The sequence below is a fragment of the Sceloporus occidentalis genome, unplaced genomic scaffold (assembly GCF_023333645.1).
Source record: "Sceloporus occidentalis isolate IW3139 unplaced genomic scaffold, rSceOcc1.0.p SCAF_8, whole genome shotgun sequence".
NCBI classification, from domain to species: domain Eukaryota; kingdom Metazoa; phylum Chordata; class Lepidosauria; order Squamata; family Phrynosomatidae; genus Sceloporus; species Sceloporus occidentalis.
The window spans coordinates 44,278,924-44,297,364 of NW_028316988.1; the positions used below are offsets into that span (position 1 = coordinate 44,278,924).

Sequence of the window (18,441 nt, forward strand, 5' to 3'; positions counted from 1 at the left end):
GGAATCTGCATGGAGGAGGTCTGTTTGAGTGCTTTGGATTAGCTAGATTTGGGGCAATGGTGGATATGACTTGTGCCTTATACTAATTCACAAGCAGATGAGTTGCTGTTGGGTTGCCCTTGGGATGGATTTAGGCCACAGATTGGTGCTCCATCTTCTGCCTCTCATTTTCAGGCACCGCAGCAGCTTCAATTTCGTCTGGGGTGACGTATTCGCCAGTCTCATTGGAATCTTTGCTGGGCGGAACGGCTGCAACCGGCACATTTTCCTGGCTGGGCACAGCAGCATAGTCCGACGTCAGGGGCTCTTTCTGAGCCATAGTCCTGGGGAAGGCAAAGTAAATTTAGACTTTTAGGTCATTACCAACTTTCAAGGCTGTTCGCAGTCTTTCTATATCTACTATTTTCAAAAAGCAAGCAAACAAACCATGAAGTTCAGTGGCAGAATGTGGAGGAAGTCTGAAAGGCCTAGCAGCCAGTGATGGACTATAAGTCTCAATGGCCCTGCCATTTGGGGATGATGGGAATCATAATCGTACATATCTGAGCCATTGTTTCCGCTGTTCAGCTTCTGCCTTGCAAGCATCTCCTAGAGAATCCCAGCCATCATTCCCACTCTCTCCAATGCATTTTGGCTCCAAATGAAAGCATGAATACTGTTTCAGTTTGCTGCATTTTATGTTTCTACTGTCCATGCTCTTTACATTGCATACCTCCCTAAAGAAGACCTTCCCTTGACAGGCAATATAAAGGACCATTTTAAAGAAATCATTATTTCTCCCTATGCCACTCACAGCCAAGACAGAGTTCTGTGCTGAACCTCTTTCGACCGCACATTCGTGTCCCATCATGGGAAGCAAACTGTTTCGGAGGCTGAATTTGGGAAAGACTCTGTCAAAACTTACTGCATTTCACTGATGGCAGCTTTTTTATTTCTCCTCTTTTTCTTCTCCTTTGAGGTTAAAATCCAGACAATGACACAGATCAAAGCAGCCGCCAGAATGGCCGCAATCAACGCTGCAGCAATAACGCCGCTTTCTGAATCTGGAAAACAATGATACAGAAGCCTTTGTCATTTTTCAGAGCTACGTTTGTCACTTTTTGCAGAACTAACATCACAGAACCCATGTAAAAACGCAGTGCATATTGATTTATGTTTGTGAAGTACAGCAGATGTGTTCCGGGGGATTCCTTCTTTGTGACTTATGGGGACTGTCCTGATGAGGGTCTGCATTTCAACATTTCCATTACTGATTAATGAATTATTCTTCAAAGCTAAAGCTGGATGAAAACGTTGCTGCAACGATGAGAAACTCACGTTTGATTGTGAGGTCAATCTGACAAGTGCTGTTGCCAAGAGAGTTTATAGCAATGCACTGATAGTAACCTTCTTCAAGCTTGGTTAGGTTGCCAATTTCCAAGAGACCAGTCTGAGGATCTGTACCAAAAAGGAAAGAAATTCAGATTATAACATGCTCAGGAAGGTTTTGAGGAATGCTAGAACAAGGTGACCAGATGCTCTCCTTTTCCCAAACCTGTCCTACACTTCAGCCTTCAGTCCAGGAGGAACTCCAAAAGGCCCTCCATTTTGAGCATGACTAGGAAGCATGAATGGATGTTTGTTGCATTTATTTGGTCATGTCCCACATTTTTTTTCATGAATCGCTTACATTTTATCATCTTTATTTAACATTTCTGCTTGTTGACTGTACAAAAATTGCAGTGCAGAGAGTTCCACCTTTGTTCTTAGTTTCTTTGTATGGATCTCAGATATAGCTGGATATAGATATAGCTGGATATGGTGTCTTGTCCTTCTTTGTGGTTAGGGAATCCGGTCACCCTGGGTTAAAACAACAGGGAGAAGTTACTTACCGTAATACTCCGATACGCGCGTGATTGTATCTCCCGATACTCGATGCCAATAGTACTTCGGGTTAGGCATCCCGATTTCCGAAAGACAGGAGAGAGTGATGAAGTGCCCAAGTTCGACCTTTTGGCTGTGGCTGAAGCTGCAGAGAGGCTTCGAAGGGGGAGCTGGAAAACAACAAAACAGTCACCCATGATTTCCATCACTGTGAAATTTTGCTATAAAACATCAATAGTTATTTCGATTATTCCTGCCGTTTCTTCTATGGCAAATATAGGCAACTGCAGAAGGGCAGGGGGCCGCATTAACATCCGAGTAAACCATGGTTTCGTTCCCTCACCCTGTTCCCACAAAAATAAATGTTATCATTATGTGTGTGTATGTGTGTGTGTGTATATATATATATATATATATCTCCCACCATGTTTTGAGGCTTTCCTGGGCCATTTTAGCCCCAGAAGAGGCCTTGACTTTAACTATGAGAAGTGAGCAGACATCATTTCGTGTTTCAAAAAAGGCACCACTTTGGCATAAAATGCCACAGATGCACCCATAAAAAACATGATGGAAATGTCTTTCCCATGCTCTAGAGAGCATTTATCTATTCATTTATTTCCATCAGGAGAACCCTGGTGAGCCAATGTCACCTAGTTGGTGTTTTTAGAAAGATAAAAAGTAGAACCAAATGGAGGGGACGCAAGGTTGCCAATGTGTCCCTCTCCAAATCTGTCAGCTGCCCATTAACTGCATTAAGTACCACTGCAATCTTTTGCTGCAGTCTCCACCTGCTAGCCCTCTTATCTCCTGAAATCAATGAAACGGGAATGTAAAAATGAGAAGGCAAATACCTACTTAGTACATAGACGGGGAATGATTTTTCAACCTGGGAAGGAGGAGTCCCAGAAATCAAAACTTCGCAAGTGTAAACGCCCGTCTCCCACGGCTTCATGTTGAAGATGGTTAAGGATGCGTTGCCTGTGCTGTTGGCAATGAGGATTCGGTTCTTGTACTCTGTTGAAGTGTATGGCTGGCCTTTCTGGAAATAATAAATCTGAGGCACAAAACGTCAGGTTAATGAGACTTATTTGTTTGATTTATCCTGTATTTACATCTCACTTTTCCACCAAAAGGAAGGAGAGAGAGAGAGAGCTGTTGCCAAAGGAATTCACAAACAAAAATGGGATTTGATTCTCTCCCTGTCTTCAGCCACCAATCCCAACAGATTCTAGACATCACAAAAGTGCATATGCTCCAAGTGCCTCAATTTGGAAAGGACAGGCCGAATTAATCCTCTGTCATCCCAGTTTTTCAGTTGCTCTTAAAATGTCCTGGTTTCTTTCTTCTCCTCCCACTCCTTCCCTTTGTCTTTAGCTTACTTCAATTGCTGCAAACGGAATTCAAAATGCAAAAGTAATTTGCACCCAGTTAACTGAGTCTCTTCTCATCTTATCTATTCTTCCTCTTTAATAACATTTTGCCGCCTTTGGTGCTTTCCATAGTGGTACAGTTCAAAGATATAGCTGTGTCAGTCTGTAGAATCAGAGATTAGAGAGATCTTACAGCACCATTGAGACTAAGTGAAAGAAAGAAGTTGACAACATAAGCTTTCATAGACATAAGTCTACTTCCTCAGATGCATATGGATGCATATCACTATATGCATCTGAGGAAGCAGACTTTAGTCTACGAAGGGTCATACTGCCAACTTCTTTCTTTCAGTTAGTCTCAAAAGTGCTACAAGATCTCTCTACATCTCTTTTTGCCACCTTGGTGCTTTGCCACACATGTCTTGGTTTTCATCTGTGAAACGTTGGAAGATCTGTGAACTGGTGGTAGCTATTGCTAGTTTGTAGGCTCTCAGGTCCAAGCAATAAGTATCCAAAGGAATCTTATAGCACCTTTGAGACTAACTGGAAGAAAGTTAGCATCATCTTTCATAGACAACTATAGATGCGTATAGAGTGGTCCCTCCACATTCACTGGAGTTGGGGGTGAAGGACCCCAATGAATGTGGGAAAGCTGCAAATAAAATAATACTATTCTTTTTACCTAGGAGAACACCTCTCCAAAAAATTCCTCCAGGGCAACTCTATGGTCAACATCTGCCAGAGGTTGGCCATAGAATCATGCTGGAGGACCCACAAATGTCTAGAGAAGTGTTTTCTCTAGGGACTTCTAGGTTCTCCAGCTCAGCCTAGAGATTCTTAGAGACAATGCATAAATCAAAACCACACATAAAGCTGCAAAAGTCAAAGCTGCAAATGTGGAAGGCCAACTGTAGTCTCAAAGATGCTACAACCAGATTCCTTTCTATACTGATAAAAGCAGCAAAGATGTCAAAGAGCTGCAACCCCCTTTGAGGGATGCACAAGCCTTTTCCCATAACATGGACATCCCATTGCAATGGTGCATTGATCATTTTATTTGATTTCGAAGCATACATAGACATTTCCCCTTCCTTTTTGTGGATCGACAAATGCTATAGAAATTTAACAAAACCAGTCTTTTGTTTAGCCATTTAGTTAAGTTTGTTTTGCTATCGTTCGTATATTCTTGTTTTGGACATATGTAGAAAATGCGTTAGGTTTTAGTTATAAATCTCAGTCACTGCCTTGGGGAGAAACATGGCTGTATTTACTTTATGCTGCCGCTCAGTTGGATTCGGGTCTTAAAAACAAGTCCTTGGGAAAACTTGAAAGCTGGGATTGACTAATGCTTTAATCAAAGTTATCTAGAAGTTTCTGTTGACCAAAAGCAGGTTACACCCTGTTGGTTAATACATTTGAAAGCACACATAGACACACACAGAGGCACAACTGAAATGGAGGTGCAACCGAAAGCTGTTGCTAAGGGTTATAAAATCCATGGGAGCTGGTGGCTTCTGTTATCAATGGGGTGATGAATTTGGTTTGGATTTTAGTGGGAGCTTTAAAAGAGTTGTCCAGAGCATAACCACAAAATGTGCTCCTAGGATCACTCCCATAAAATTTGAAATGAAACATGGATGCACCATCTCACAAACATAAGGACAACTAGCTCCCATTCCCTTATATCTGTCATGGCATCTCCTTCCCTTGCAAAAAGGGTTCTACCGAGAGGTGAAATCACAGGCAAACTGAAATAATATATCAAATTATCATCAAATGTCAAATTCGGTGGTTCCCAAACTTGAGTTTTTGAAGAGGAGGTTTGGATTGGATTTACCAGAATCCCTGAACATCTGGAGTACTAAACACTTGGAGGACCAATGTTTGGGAACCACTTTTAAATTTGAAAAACAACAACCCACAACTCAACATATGTGTTAAATGAGACCAAGGTGACAGATGTCAGAACTGCAAAGGAGGACAAGGCACTGCACAATGCAGGACGTCCAAGAAAAAAGTAGGACGTTACAAAGTAAAAGCTAAAAACACCAAAACAGACCTTCTAAAATAGACCTCCTGTCTAGGAGGAACTCTATTGTGAGCATGACTAAGAGGCATGAATGTATATTTTAAATGTAAATCCGTGCTCCTTATGCTCAAGATGGATTTTGAAGTTCCTCCTAGACAGAAGGTTGAAATGTAGGTGATGTCCTGGAAAAGGAGGACATCTGGTCAAAGTAAGATTATTACCAAGTCAAACTATTAATCCACTGAATTCAAAGGCAAAGCTGGGGGAAATTATTTTGGAACACAACTCCCAGAATCCCCATTTTTTGGATTCTGGGTGCTGTAGTCTAAAAAGCAATTCCTCCTAAATTGATGTTCAGGGTGTTGTCTATTCTGAACATCTTATAGGATCTTAGGCTGAGGTCTTTTCCATCAACAGATACCTGAACTTTTTAAACAAAGGTGCAAGAAATCATAAAATCATAAACCTGAAACTTTCTCCATGCAAAACTACTGTGACCCATCCTTTAAACTCTTCCCAAAGCCTGATCAGAAAGCACTCTGAATTATGGAATCCAAAATGCAACTCCAGCAATGTGCTCGCAGATACAAAAAGGCATCAACTTTGGAAATCAAGGCAAAAATGTTATCCTTTGAGTTGCTTCCATTGCCTTACCTTGTTTTTCCAGCTACATCTCCCCCGTGCATCTGTCATGTACACCATCTTTTGACAATGACTGGCGGACTTGTAACTCACAGAGTGGCACGGGGACTGCTGCATTTGAGTAGAAATGCGCCCATCTAAGAGTTCAATACGACCTTTTGGAAATGTTGCACACAACACAGACCGCTCTTACTGTACGACTGGGTGGGATTTTTAAGGGAGCTCCGGACACGGTTGCTAGATTTCCAGATTCAGCCCTGAGCATTTGCAAGGTTAACTCTCAGGGCAGTCCTCAAGTCTCCAATGCTGCATCTACACCTCAGAGACGTAATGCACTTTGACACTGCTTTAACTGCTATGGCTCAATGCGATGGGATCCTGGCATTTGTAGTTTGTTGTGGCACCAGAATACCCAAAACTACAAATCCCAGAATCCCACAATTTGAGCCAAGAATGAGTCTTGGACCTAGGAGACCTGACTTGATGTGGCGAATAAATCAAACATCTATAATATGCTGAACACAAGGTTTCAGATAACCAACCTCTAAGGCAGGATTTGTCACACTTAAAGTTGGTTTTGAAGCTTGAGCTCCATAATGAGAACAAGCATCTAAGGCTGAGATCCTACACTGTGAAGACATGACTTAAAGGTTCAACAGGTAGAACTATGCCATGTCTCTTCTCCCTAGGACTTCCTCTTGTTCTTCTGCCTTTCTTTTTCACTTGGTAAATTTGGTTTAATATAGTGGATCTCAAAACGGACGTTCCTAGGACAGTTGCATTCGTGATAACATTTGGGGGGAAACAATTTCAACCTAACTGCACCAAGCCCCATAAATAATTACAGAACACAGTAAAAATAAACTGGAAGAAAGAACATGGCCCCTTACTATGGCGCTATTTTTCAGTTTGGCGTTGTAAAACGTCCACTGGATGAATAAATCAGATACGGGGGCATCCATATTATACATGCAGGGGAGTGTGATATTCCCGCCGACGGTTGTATTCACAGACCGCTGCGACGCTGGGACAACTGTGCAGCTCACAGGACCTGTGGAAGACAAAGCCGGCCCAGAGAAGTTATGAGATTTTGTCATCATATACATAAGAACTGTGTGTAGTTGCTATATGTATCACACATCCTCTGAGCACACAGTGAATAGGGATGTACAAATGAAAAGTAACCCAGTTGTACATGTGTCTCAAATGCTCTCATGTGCTCCGTCTCCTGCAGAGCACTCTTTCCAGATTTTGCTAGTGGGTTTTGCTTGGAAAATAAACATGCAAACCAGTATGCATTTAAATACAAGACACACTACTATATGACCCCATTTGTGTGCGCCTTGGGTGCCTTCCATTCGTTTCTGACTTACAGTGACGCTAAGGCAAAAACTTGGTTTTTAAAAATTTTATTAACATATTATATTCCATTTATTTATTGATTGATTGATTTAGGGTATTTATACCCCGCCCTTCAACCCTAAAGGCTCTCCGAGCGGCTTACAATTATTATTTTTAGTTAAGATGGTTTTACATTTTACATTTTACATCTTCTAACACAGCAATACAGCATAGCATTTACATCTACAGGAGAATTCAACCTGTAGTTTGTACACGCATTGACCTAATCTGGAGAGCTCTCAATCTTCCTCTTCCTTAGTTAAGTCTTCTAGAAATAGTCCAATTGTCGGAATAAATAGCACAAAATCCAAAGAAACGCAGAAAAGCCTGGGAGTTGCGAATCCAAAAACATGATTTGCTGTGATATCACACATCCCCAGCTTTTTGTTCCCACCCAAAATATATTGATCTCATCTACTACAGTTCAAGGAAGAAATGGAATCCGTGTTTCATTTCGGCGACTCTTTTGCATGAGCCTTACCTGTAACGGCGACCAAAATGACAAATATCTTCAGCATTGTTGCCTCCGTGTTCATGAGCATGAGAGAAAGCGACTCAGACGACGCAGTTGCGCGAAAAGGCAAACTCCAACTGAGGTTTCAGGAAAACATGGCCGTTGTTTCACTTATCAGGAGAGCATGAGTAAGTCAACAGGGCCTTTTTTCCCCCTTGCAATTTTTATCAGAATCCTATGACTGTTCTCAGGGAAGCTGTGTGATTTGTTCGGTCAAAAAAATCCTTTCGCGGGGTGTGTCCTGTTGAAATATTCGCTAATAATAAACCAAACAATTTGGCCGTGGAAATGGGGCTAGGATCATACCGCCATCATTCACACCGAGAAAATGTTTTTGTCATGATGCATATTTCACTTGGAGTGCAAACTTCCAATGGATGATTTACACACCGTCCAACAAGTGTGTATATGGTCCCAAGACTACGCATGCCTTACCTTTTAAAAATGTATGTATGTACGCCAAGAGTTGTGAGGGTCCGTCTGGCGTTGTGGTTTGAATGTAGGACTAAAAGTGCATCTGCGCTGTAGAAATAATGCAGTTTGACACCACTCTAACTGCCATGGCTCTGTCCTAAAGAATCCTAGGAAACATCAGGATTAAACTCTTCTAGAACATGGACACATAGCCCGAAAAACCCACAAAAACCTATGGATGCCGGCCATGGAAGCCTCCGACTTCACAATCCTAGGATTTGTTGTTTTGTGAGACATCAACGCTCTTCCAACTCTATGAGTTTTTTTTGGCAAGAAAAGGCTAAAGACCTTGTAAAACTACACGTCTCTGGATTTCACAGCACGGAGCTGCAGCACTTAAAATGGCATCAAACTGCATTATTTCTACAGTGCAAATGCACCCTAGGACTCCTGGAGGCCAGGGTTCAAATCCCCGCTTGATCACGGAAACCCACTGGTTGATCTTGGGCACATCATATTCTCTCAGTTTCACTGGAAGACAATGGCAAAATCGTGCCAAGGAATACCCCATGATGGAGCCACCATAAGTTGCAAATGACTTGAAGGCACTCAATAACAAATACTCAGAGTCATTCTGCCCCCCCTCCCCCATATTTTCTAATTTAATTACTGTTTTATGAACATAATGTTCTCCATAAAAAAGTTTCTGAAGTTTTGGGAAGTGCTCCAGGCCATCTGAGCAAACAGATTTTGGCCAAGGTTCCAGATCAAGGAGATGTGGCATAATGTTCCACCCATGTTTACCAGCCTCATCTCCTCCAACATGTTCATTTTCTGACTGGTAGAGCATGGGAAGGTAGTACAAAAAGTATCCAGTTATGTTCTTATGATTGTATTCTAGTGACAAGGCACTTTCAACAGGTCTTTTGGAGGTCCAGGATGGAGGAGCACATCAGTTGGTGCTGTTCACCCAGCCATAGGAATATTACTGGACACCTCCTCCATCCCTGCTCCCTAGCAGCCAATAAGTGGCCAAAGTGAAGAAGCAGGGTAACCAGACATCCTCCTCTTCCAGGACATGTCCCACATTTCAACCTCCTGTCCAGGAGAAATCCCACAATCTCTTCCATTTTGAGCATGACTAAGAAGCCCATTGAGTAACACCAATTGCTGTTCCCCTTTGAGAAATGGGACTACAGTGTGCCCGCGTCATATGTGGGTGCGGTTTACATGGCTTTCAGCATATGGTGAAATCCACACAAGGGGTAAGGGGCAGGGCGTCCCATAGGGAGTAATGGGGCATGTGCCCATGGTGTGTGCACGCCGCCGCACCACCGCACCGCCATTTGCACGAGCCCCATTCGTTCAAATGAGGCTCGAGCATGCGCAGAATTTGCTTTAAAGCAAGGGCGCACTGTACTTGGCATTTTGTCCTTGCTGCAAATAAGGGGTTAGGATAGATCCTTCTAAGGCCGAATTCCCACTTACAAATAAACCGCTTTGCGATCTGAATTCATGGATCGGTTGGGCAGCAGAGCATGGTTCACACTACATTTGCCCCGATCACATTTTCTAGCTGCAAAATAAAATCAAATAGTCCACTTGTGGTTCACACTGACGAATGAATCGTTTCAGTTTAAACCGTTTCCTGCGGGAGTCTCTCAAAATAACCCACTTGTAGTTCACACTGGCAAATGAATTGGTTCAGTTTGGGTCTAGCGCATGGCCTCCCTCTCTGAATTGCTTCAGCGATTTGGTTCCAGTGTGAACCAGGGTCATTTAAACCGCTTTAAACCAATTTGCGAACTGGTTTAAAACATAATGGGAATGAGGCTTAAAGTTCTTCCTAGGAGCAGCAGCTTTGCCTGTAACTTGAACCAAATGAAGGGAGCATTATACTTCCAAAATGGGTTGAGATGCCCATGCCCCTACCTTTTCTGAAACTGTGATGTTCCCCCAAATACCTGGTATTGCTACCTTATGGAAGACACTTCCTTAACTCCTTATGGAACTACTTTCATGTCCGGATCATTCTTTTCTGCCTTTCTAGCTTTTCCCCAACACTAAGTGCTAGCTTTCCATAGGGAGCATGCAGCTGGTGGCATGGAAACCCTTATCTTCAGATAGGATGGAAAATGGAAAGGCCCCAGTGCCAGGCACTGTGTGTTAACAGATGGTGTGAGTCAACAGCAAGCAAACAGAAAAACCCAGGGCTAAATCACCGACACCGAGAGGCTGAATGCAAATACTGTAAGACTTACTCCATCTTGAGCGCACAGATATTCTCACCTGGGGAAAGCAACCACCAACAACTCCCTTCAGCTTCTACTCAAAGCTGTGCAATGAAAGAGGCACATCAGGGTTCAAGTAGGTTTAATGTCATCCTTTTGTGACATATTATAGAATCATAGGAGTTTATCACACACAGGAAATCCGTGCAAAAACGGGATTTAAAAGCTGGAAAAAAACCCTGCAAAAGCGGGTTGATTTTCACACATGTCGTTGTTAAAGTGGTGTTAACCCGAACGGAGACAAAAGCCACCCCTTTTTACTTTCAAGATTTTCTGAAAGTCAAAAGGAGCGGCTTTTGTCTTCTTTCCGTCTACTTTTCTGTTGTGTGAAAATCAACCCACTTTTGTGGGGTTTTCCCCCTGATTTAAACCCCATTTCTGCACGGGATTTCCCCCATGTGATAAGCTCCAAAGAGTTGGAAAAGATCCCGAGGGTCATGGCCCCATAGGTCACACCACAAGCACAAGGGCAGCGCTGAGAGAAGGGGGGAAATGGTGGATCTACCAAAAACCGAGGAGGGATGTTAAACTCCCCTCTGCCATTAGTCTCTCCTCTCCAGAATAACGCGATTCAGATCCATGGTTCCCACTTGTTGAACATGCTTCGGAGCTGACTATTTTCAAAAGAACCCCCAAAGAACTAGTGTCAGGAAAAACCGGGGGTTTTTTGCATTTGCCTCACTTTATCACCAGAAACTGATCACAGTAGGATCAGAACCAGTTCCAAGTGGGAACGATGGTCATATAAACCAATCGGCGATTCGCTTTAAATCATAATGGGAACGCGCCCTATAAATGCAGGGGAAAGACACCATCGTTTTTGGCCTCGGGTGGCAAAATATCTTGGTCCTGAGATGGCTGTTTGAGGGAATGGTGTTGCTAGGATGAATCACTGGTGCTTTGTGATGAAGAGGTTCGAAATGCCACAAAGGAGAGGTCTGAAAAGCCTCCTTCGGTGGCATGGAGAGACAAAGTGGCAACCGAGACAGAAATAGTTCTAACTTTTTGCTTTGCATGAGTAGGAGTTACAAATGAATGGGGCTTTCAGGCCAGTCTGGGCTGACTCAGAGTCTGCTAACAGGGTGTTTCTGTTGTCTTGGTGGCCTTTCCCCATTTTTCCTTCCTATCTCTAGATAAGAGCCACTTTGCTGCAGGAGCATGTATGGGTCATTGTTGGCACACATCTCAACTGCCAGCGAAAAACCACCCAGAACTGGGAATGCAGCAGCAGTGAAAAGAATGAGTGCAGACAGGAAGGGAAGAAAATCCAGAGCTTAGAAGGGATCACTGGCTTCTTTTAAAAAAGTATTTTCCCTTGGAATCGACCAAAATCCCCCACTCCATCCTTTGCAAATGCCAGGAAAAGAGATATAGGGCATCCTTTGGGACCTTAGCTGCCTCATTCCAGAATAAGGATGGAAAGGGAATTCCAAAAGATTTGCAAAAAGGCATTTCTCAAGAAGGAAATTCCGAGAAGCAGCATCCAAGACAGGAGAGACTCTTTGACATTCAGGATTTACTCGGCACGGAAATGTCATTTTCTGTGCCGAAATTAACATTTTGTAGGGGTGCTGGTGTTTATTTGTAGTATTGACAACCGGTGTGTTGTAGTGGTTTAAACACTGGACTGGAGATCGGGGTTCGAATCCCCGCTCAGCCATGGAAGCCCACTTGGTGGCCTTGGACAAGTCACACTCTCTCAGCCTCAGATGACAGCAAAGGCTTATTCAGAGTCGGAAACAATTTAAAGACACACAACAGCAGCAACAACAAGAAGTGGGTAATATTTCTTTTATTTAGATTTTTCCTCATTACAGATATTTCTCAACGTACTAACAAATAGAAAAAGAGATAGACAGTGTTGAAACATAATGTCACAGATATATTGTTGCTGTGTGCTTTCAAGTCATTTCTGACTTATGGTGACCTGATCACGGGGTTTTCTTGGCACGTTTCTTCAGAGGCTGAGAGAGTGTGATTTGACCAAGATCACCCAGTGGGTTTCCATAGCCGAGCCAGGATTCGAACTCTGGTCTCCCAGGGTCCTAGTCCAACGCTCAAACCACTATGCCATATTACCTCTCTATGCTAGCAATACATTTTTAAACACAGACACACACAACAATCCATTTACTGCCTGCTACTGGAACGTGGAAATGCTGCTCTTTTGGACAATACCTCCCAGAATCCCCCAGCTGACATGATCAGCGGCCATGATGGCTGGAGGATTCTGGAAGTACCCTTTTCAAGTTGTGACCCATGATCCATCATCAGTGGCAATGCCCTAGCCTAGTTTATTTCTGTGTACTATCACTAGATGGCAGCATCATTATAAATGTTTGCATACAATGACAGAACCAGACCAAGAAGGTTTGAGTCATGGTCAGTTTCTTCCTTTGCTTTATTTCAGACTGAGGCATCAGAATCCTGGAAACAGACCCCCAATTAATGTGTTTTAATTGCACGAAATGCTACTTACTTAAAGCAAATAGCAGGTACAAGTGGAGCCAGCGTAGTGGAGTGGTTTGAGCGCTGGATTCTGGAGAACAGGGTTCGAATTCTACACTCAGCCATGGAAACCCACTGGGGAAGGCAAAGGCCAAGAAAACCCCATGATGGGTTCACCTTATGGTCGCCGTGAGTCAGAAACGACTTGAAGGCACACAACAACAACAATAACAACAACATGACCAAAAAGACTACCCCTGGATATATATCCCCTCTTATGCTGGACTATGGAAAGCCACTGGGTCCAGCAGGGACACCATAAGAGGTGATATACATCCAGGGTTAGTCTTTTTGGCCATGTTGCTATGGTTGATTTGTGCCTTCAAGTTGCTTGGACAAGGCACACTCTCTCAGCCTCAGAGGAAGACAAAGGCAAACCCTCTCTGAACAAACCTTGCCAAGAAAACCCTGCGATAGGTCCACCTTAGGGTCGCCATAAGTCAGGAATGACTTGAAGGCACACAACAGCAACAGCAACAACATGGTAACCTAGCTGATGCTCCTGTTAATATCCTCCTCTCTCCTCTTGCATATAGTTTCTGCAATCCTCTATTTTGCTGATGTTGGCTGGAAACTGAGGTCCCCAGCATTCCCAATGCGCCATGCTGGTTTCAAGCACAAGCCAGGCTAGCACTGCAGCCCCATTTCCCAAGACACTTGATCTTCTAAAGTCGGAAAGAAAAAAATAACATTAAAACACAGAGCACTTTGAGGTTGCTGAGACTGCCACACTCATAATGAGAGCAGCAGCGACGTGAGAGACCAAAAATAGAGGCATGAGAAATATGGAAACTGGACTGCTACGAAAAGAGTAGGCTGGAGGCTTAGGGCAGCTGGATTGGCTTGCTGCAGCTTCTCACACGCCTCTTTTCTTTTTCTGCCTTCCACATTTCTGTCGCTTATGGTTATAATGCTCCTGACAGCAGTGGTCCAAGATATTTGTATGTCTAAAGCAAAACAGCAAATGGTGCTCTTCTATCTCAGATCAAGGACCCGAATCCAGCTACAGGCCAAGTCTACCTTATCCGAAATGCTTGACACCAGAAGTATTTTGAATTTTGGAATCGCTGCATGTACATATCTTGCAGATGGGACCCAAGTCTAAACAAGAAATTCATGTGTCTTTCTTATACACCTTATATAAACACTCCTATGATGCATCAACTGAAGAACAGTATCCAGATAAAGGGAAATAGTAATACAGTTCTATTCTTTGGTAAGACCGGCTACGGCTTCATGCTTTGGTGAGGATTTGAACCTGGATCTCTCAAGGCACAGTCCAGCACTCTAACCATTACTCTGGATTCTGCAAATTAGTAGTGGATACTGGGCTACCAACTTAGTAGCTAGACCCACTGTGTCTAACAGAAGTGGATACTGGGCTACAAGAAGACATTTGCAGACTATTGGAATGAATTTGCAAAAGGGCCAAAACAGCAGATGAAGGTGGGACCTAACGCAAAAGTCGGCAGTGTTACATTTTGGAGACTATTACAACTCACAACCAGCATGATCACTAACCATGAGAGCTAGGGGATTCTGGGAGTTGTAACTCCAAACCTAACATCACCAAGTTTAAAGAACTACTGATACTCTGTCTCAGTTCAGATCATCCATGGTCCAAAATGCACTGCAGAAATAACCCAGTCTGAGACTGCTTTAACTTCTGTGGTTCGATGCTAGGGAATCCTGGGAACTGTACTTTATTGTGGCACCAGAGTTTTCTGGGGGGGGGGGGGGAGGAGGCTAAATGTCTCACAAAACTACAATTCCCAGGATTCCCTAGTATTAAGACTGGGCTGTTAAAGCAGTCCCTAACTGGATTATTTCTGCAGTGTGTTTTGGCTTGGAGATTCTGGAAACTTTGGTTCAAAAAAGTAACTTTCCCAAGCTCTATTTCTCTCATCACCATCATCATCCCCACCATCACCATCACCATTTTCATTTCTGTTGCTTGCTTCCCAAGGAGTCTCTGTGTCAAGACTATTTCTGAGGTCAGAACCAAATCACCAGGAAAACATATATTTTAAAATGGTGCTGGGTTTCTGACTGTAGCAAAGATTCGATTCGATTCTATATTTTAAAACTTGGACCAATTTGCCTTTTTGGGTTCTTTTGGTCCCTCCATCTGGTGGCACGATGTGAAACATGTCTGGCACCTTCTCTAATTGCATCCGTACGTCTCCTCCTCCAATCTGTTTTAAAACTGTTGTAAATTCTCTTTGCAATTTTGGGGATGCGACGCAGCCACAGTTTTAACTTTCTTCACTTTCTGCATTCTTCTCTGCCTTGACAGTCCTTGATCCCCCCACTCTCATTCTGACACATCCCTTCGTGCTTTCTCTTTAGTTACAACTGAAAGCCGAGGTAGACATTAAGGGAAATCTTTATGATTAACCCATTTTCCGCCCCCGCCGTTGGATTGCCTCTGAAAACACATGCCTCGGTAGTCAAGATTTGCAAATCAAGCCTATGTTTATCTTCTTTTGCACAGTTAGCACAACAAAACACGCTAGATGCGAGATACGTAGGTGTGGGAAATCACGTGCCGCGACAAACAGATGCCTTTCGCCACTTGGGGACCACTGCTACAAAATAGAGGATAAATGTGTCTGAGCCCTTGGCTTTTATGCTCCACCGACAGCAAGGTCACGAGCATCTTCCAAGGCGCACAATTACTCAGTACAGAGGGAATACATCCTGGACCTTGATCAAGTCACACTCTCTCAGCCTCAGGGGAAGGCCATGGCAAAACCCCTCTGAACCAAGCTTGCCAAGAAAACCCCATGATAGGTTTGCCTTAGGGTCGCCATAAGTCAGAAACGACATACGCATCAGCAGCAGCATGACATGCATGCTCTCAAGTTAATTCCTAGAATGCTGCAAAGTGCGTAAGTGTGTGCAAGAAAGAAATAGGGAGGGATTAATCAAACTACCCACATTCTCTCTCTCTTTGCTTCTGGAAAACTATGCGGAGGCAGAGCGCATAGCAAAGAAGAGACAAAAGGGCCGGCCAAAAACAAAATTGCCCCCAGTTTTCCATTTCCTTACAAACTGGGTAAGCGGGAGAATACTTAATCTGGAGGAGGAGGCGATGGTAGTGGAGGGTGTCAGAGACAGCTGGAGCATGTATCGGGTGCTCTTCGTCTCCCAGCTCCTTCTCCCTCCTTCCTTCCCTCCCAAATATAGCACAGCCTTGTTTTTCTTGCTGCATGAATATGGCAGACAGAGGCGCATGAGGATGTCGCCGGAGAAGGGTGGCACATGGCTGCGACACAAAAGGGGCAAGAGGGTTTCCCCCCAGCGCATGCCTTCAGGATTTCAGAAAGCAAAAAGAAGGCAGGCCGAGAGGCCAATTTTATCTTACATCCCCAAATGCCCCAGATTAGATGGAGAACAAGAGTGGCTAGAAGTCCAGTTTTGCTTTTTGCAGGAGAAAAGGTGCTTTCTTCATGTTAAAGAACACAAGGAGAGACTTACTTTTGAATGGGAGGGATCAGAAATTCTGCAGCCATGGATTCGAACCATCCACAGTTTGGTATCTGCTGAGGTTTGGTTCCAAAACGCTCCATTTAGACCCAATTCCATAGATGCTCCAGTCCCATTAAATACAATGGCAAAATAAAATGGGGCCCTTTATATAAAATGGCACAACTGAGGTTGGCTTTGGGGAATGTATATACATTTTAAAACATTTTCTACCCGTGGATAGTTGAATCCGTGGATAAGGAATCTGGATACGGAGGGTCGATTTTATTGCATGAGTTGCAATTGTCTGGCTCAAGTTTCTAAATGCTTCTCTTCACAATTGTGTTGTTGTTGTTGGGTGCCTTCTTTTCTGACCTATCATGGGGTTTTCTTGGCAAGGTTTGTTCATTGCCTTCCCCTGAGGCTGAGAGAGTGTGACTTTGCCTAAGGTCACCCAATGGGTTTAATGGTCAAACTGGGAATCAAACCCTGGTCTCCGGAGTTGGAGAAGGTCAAAAGAGTCCAGGATCCATCCCTGGGTTTTCCCATCAATACCTGAATAGCAGATGGACATGATCTTTCGTCCTCATCTTTCCGACTCTAGTGGGATGTATTGTATTTCCAGCTCCACCTAAATTTGCATCCATGTCTAATGTTAGCTTATGCAAATCGTATGCAAACAGGCATCTTTTTTCCTTCTTCTTCTCTCTCTGCGTTTCTTGTTGTTTGCCAACAGACAAGCCTTCCACCTGGGTCACACAACCTGACCCTTTTCGGCATCATATTTCCTTCTGACTTCCCTGGTTCGAGTCTCCAAACCTGCTATTCCGCATATTCCGCACCCGATACCCACCGGAAAACTTATTCCACCGTGAATATATTCTGCAATGCCCCTTGTTTCAAAGGGCTTCCCCAAAGTCCAGCTGAAAGGAAAAAGAACCATCAGAGCAAGGGCTTGACAATGCCCATCGTCCCCAGTTAACAGCCTCTGGACAGTGGACTGCCTATAGCTTCACTGCAGAATTACAGCCACTTCATAGGGATGAAAGTATCATAGCTCCAATTTATGGGAACTTGGGATTTGTAGTCCGGTGCTGGGTCTCTCCGCTTCCAAAGCTCTAGCCCTGCCTTAGGGCAGTCTCCCAGCAAACTATAGATCCCAGGACTCCACAAGAGGGAGCCATGGCAATTGCTTTTGGATGTTTGGTGGTTGGGGAGCAGTGGTCAGGAGGCTAGAATGGAGGACATGTCCGGGAGAAGCAGGGCAGGATGGACAGGAGGCTGGAGAGGAAAGCATGTGTCCGGGAAAAGGAGGACAGGAGGCTGGAGAGGAGGTTGCAATGGAGAGGGAGGACATGTCCGGGGAAAGGAGGGCAGGGGCTGGAGAGAAGGCTTAAATGGAGGAGAGGAGGATGGAGGGGAGGCTGAATTGGAGGAGGACGTGTCCGGGAAAAGGAGGACAGGAGGCTCGAGAAGAGTCTGATATGGAGGAGAGGAAGGTGGTGAGGAGGTTGAAATGGAGGAGTACATGTCCGGGAAAAGGAGGACAGGAGGCTCGAGAAGAGTCTGATATGGAGAAGAGGAAGGTGGTGAGGAGGTTGAAATGGAGGAGTACATGTCCGGGAAAAGGAGGACAGGAGGCTGGAGGGGAGGCTGAGATGGAGGAGGAGGAGGTGGTGGTGTCCGGGAAAAGGAGGACAGGAGGCTAGAGGCTGAAATGGAGAACGGGGGGCTGGAGGGGAGGTTGCTTTAGAGGCGTGTCCGGGAAAAGGAGGACAGGGAGGCGAGGAGGCTGAGAAGGAGGAGGAGGAGGTGTCCGGGAAAAGGAGGACGCCGGGTGCCTGGCGGGGGTGCCTCCCTGGCGTGGGTCATGTGCCGGGAGGGAGGGAGGGAGGGAGGGCGGACCCTCTTGACGTCTCCTGCTCAGTGTGCCTTGTGTGT

At 44.3% G+C, this 18,441-nt stretch overlaps 1 protein-coding gene across 1 annotated transcript; it reads right to left on the reverse strand.

Moving 5' to 3' along the window:
* Positions 1–7,841, reverse strand: LOC149308802 (V-set and immunoglobulin domain-containing protein 1-like). Its single transcript, XM_089537146.1, has 7 exons — positions 7,787–7,841; positions 6,795–6,955; positions 2,719–2,917; positions 1,872–2,033; positions 1,318–1,437; positions 905–1,043; positions 1–323 (listed from the first exon to the last, which is right to left on the reverse strand). Exons 1-7 carry the CDS (start codon positions 7,839–7,841, stop codon positions 131–133), a joined length of 1,029 nt encoding a protein of 342 aa, XP_089393272.1. The 3' UTR covers positions 1–130.
* Between the last annotated feature and the right edge of the window lie 10,600 nt (positions 7,842–18,441).

Bases quoted from the DNA above. Each gene is read 5' to 3' on its own strand.
- LOC149308802 (XM_089537146.1), bottom strand. From the start codon at position 7,841: ATGAACACGGAGGCAACAATGCTGAAGATATTTGTCATTTTGGTCGCC. The intron at 1,438-1,871 runs GTAAGTAACTTC...TTTTTGGTACAG, and splicing joins GCGCGTATCGGAGTATTACG to ATCCTCAGACTGGTCTCTTG. The intron at 1,044-1,317 runs GTGAGTTTCTCA...ATTGTTTTCCAG, and splicing joins GATTGACCTCACAATCAAAC to ATTCAGAAAGCGGCGTTATT.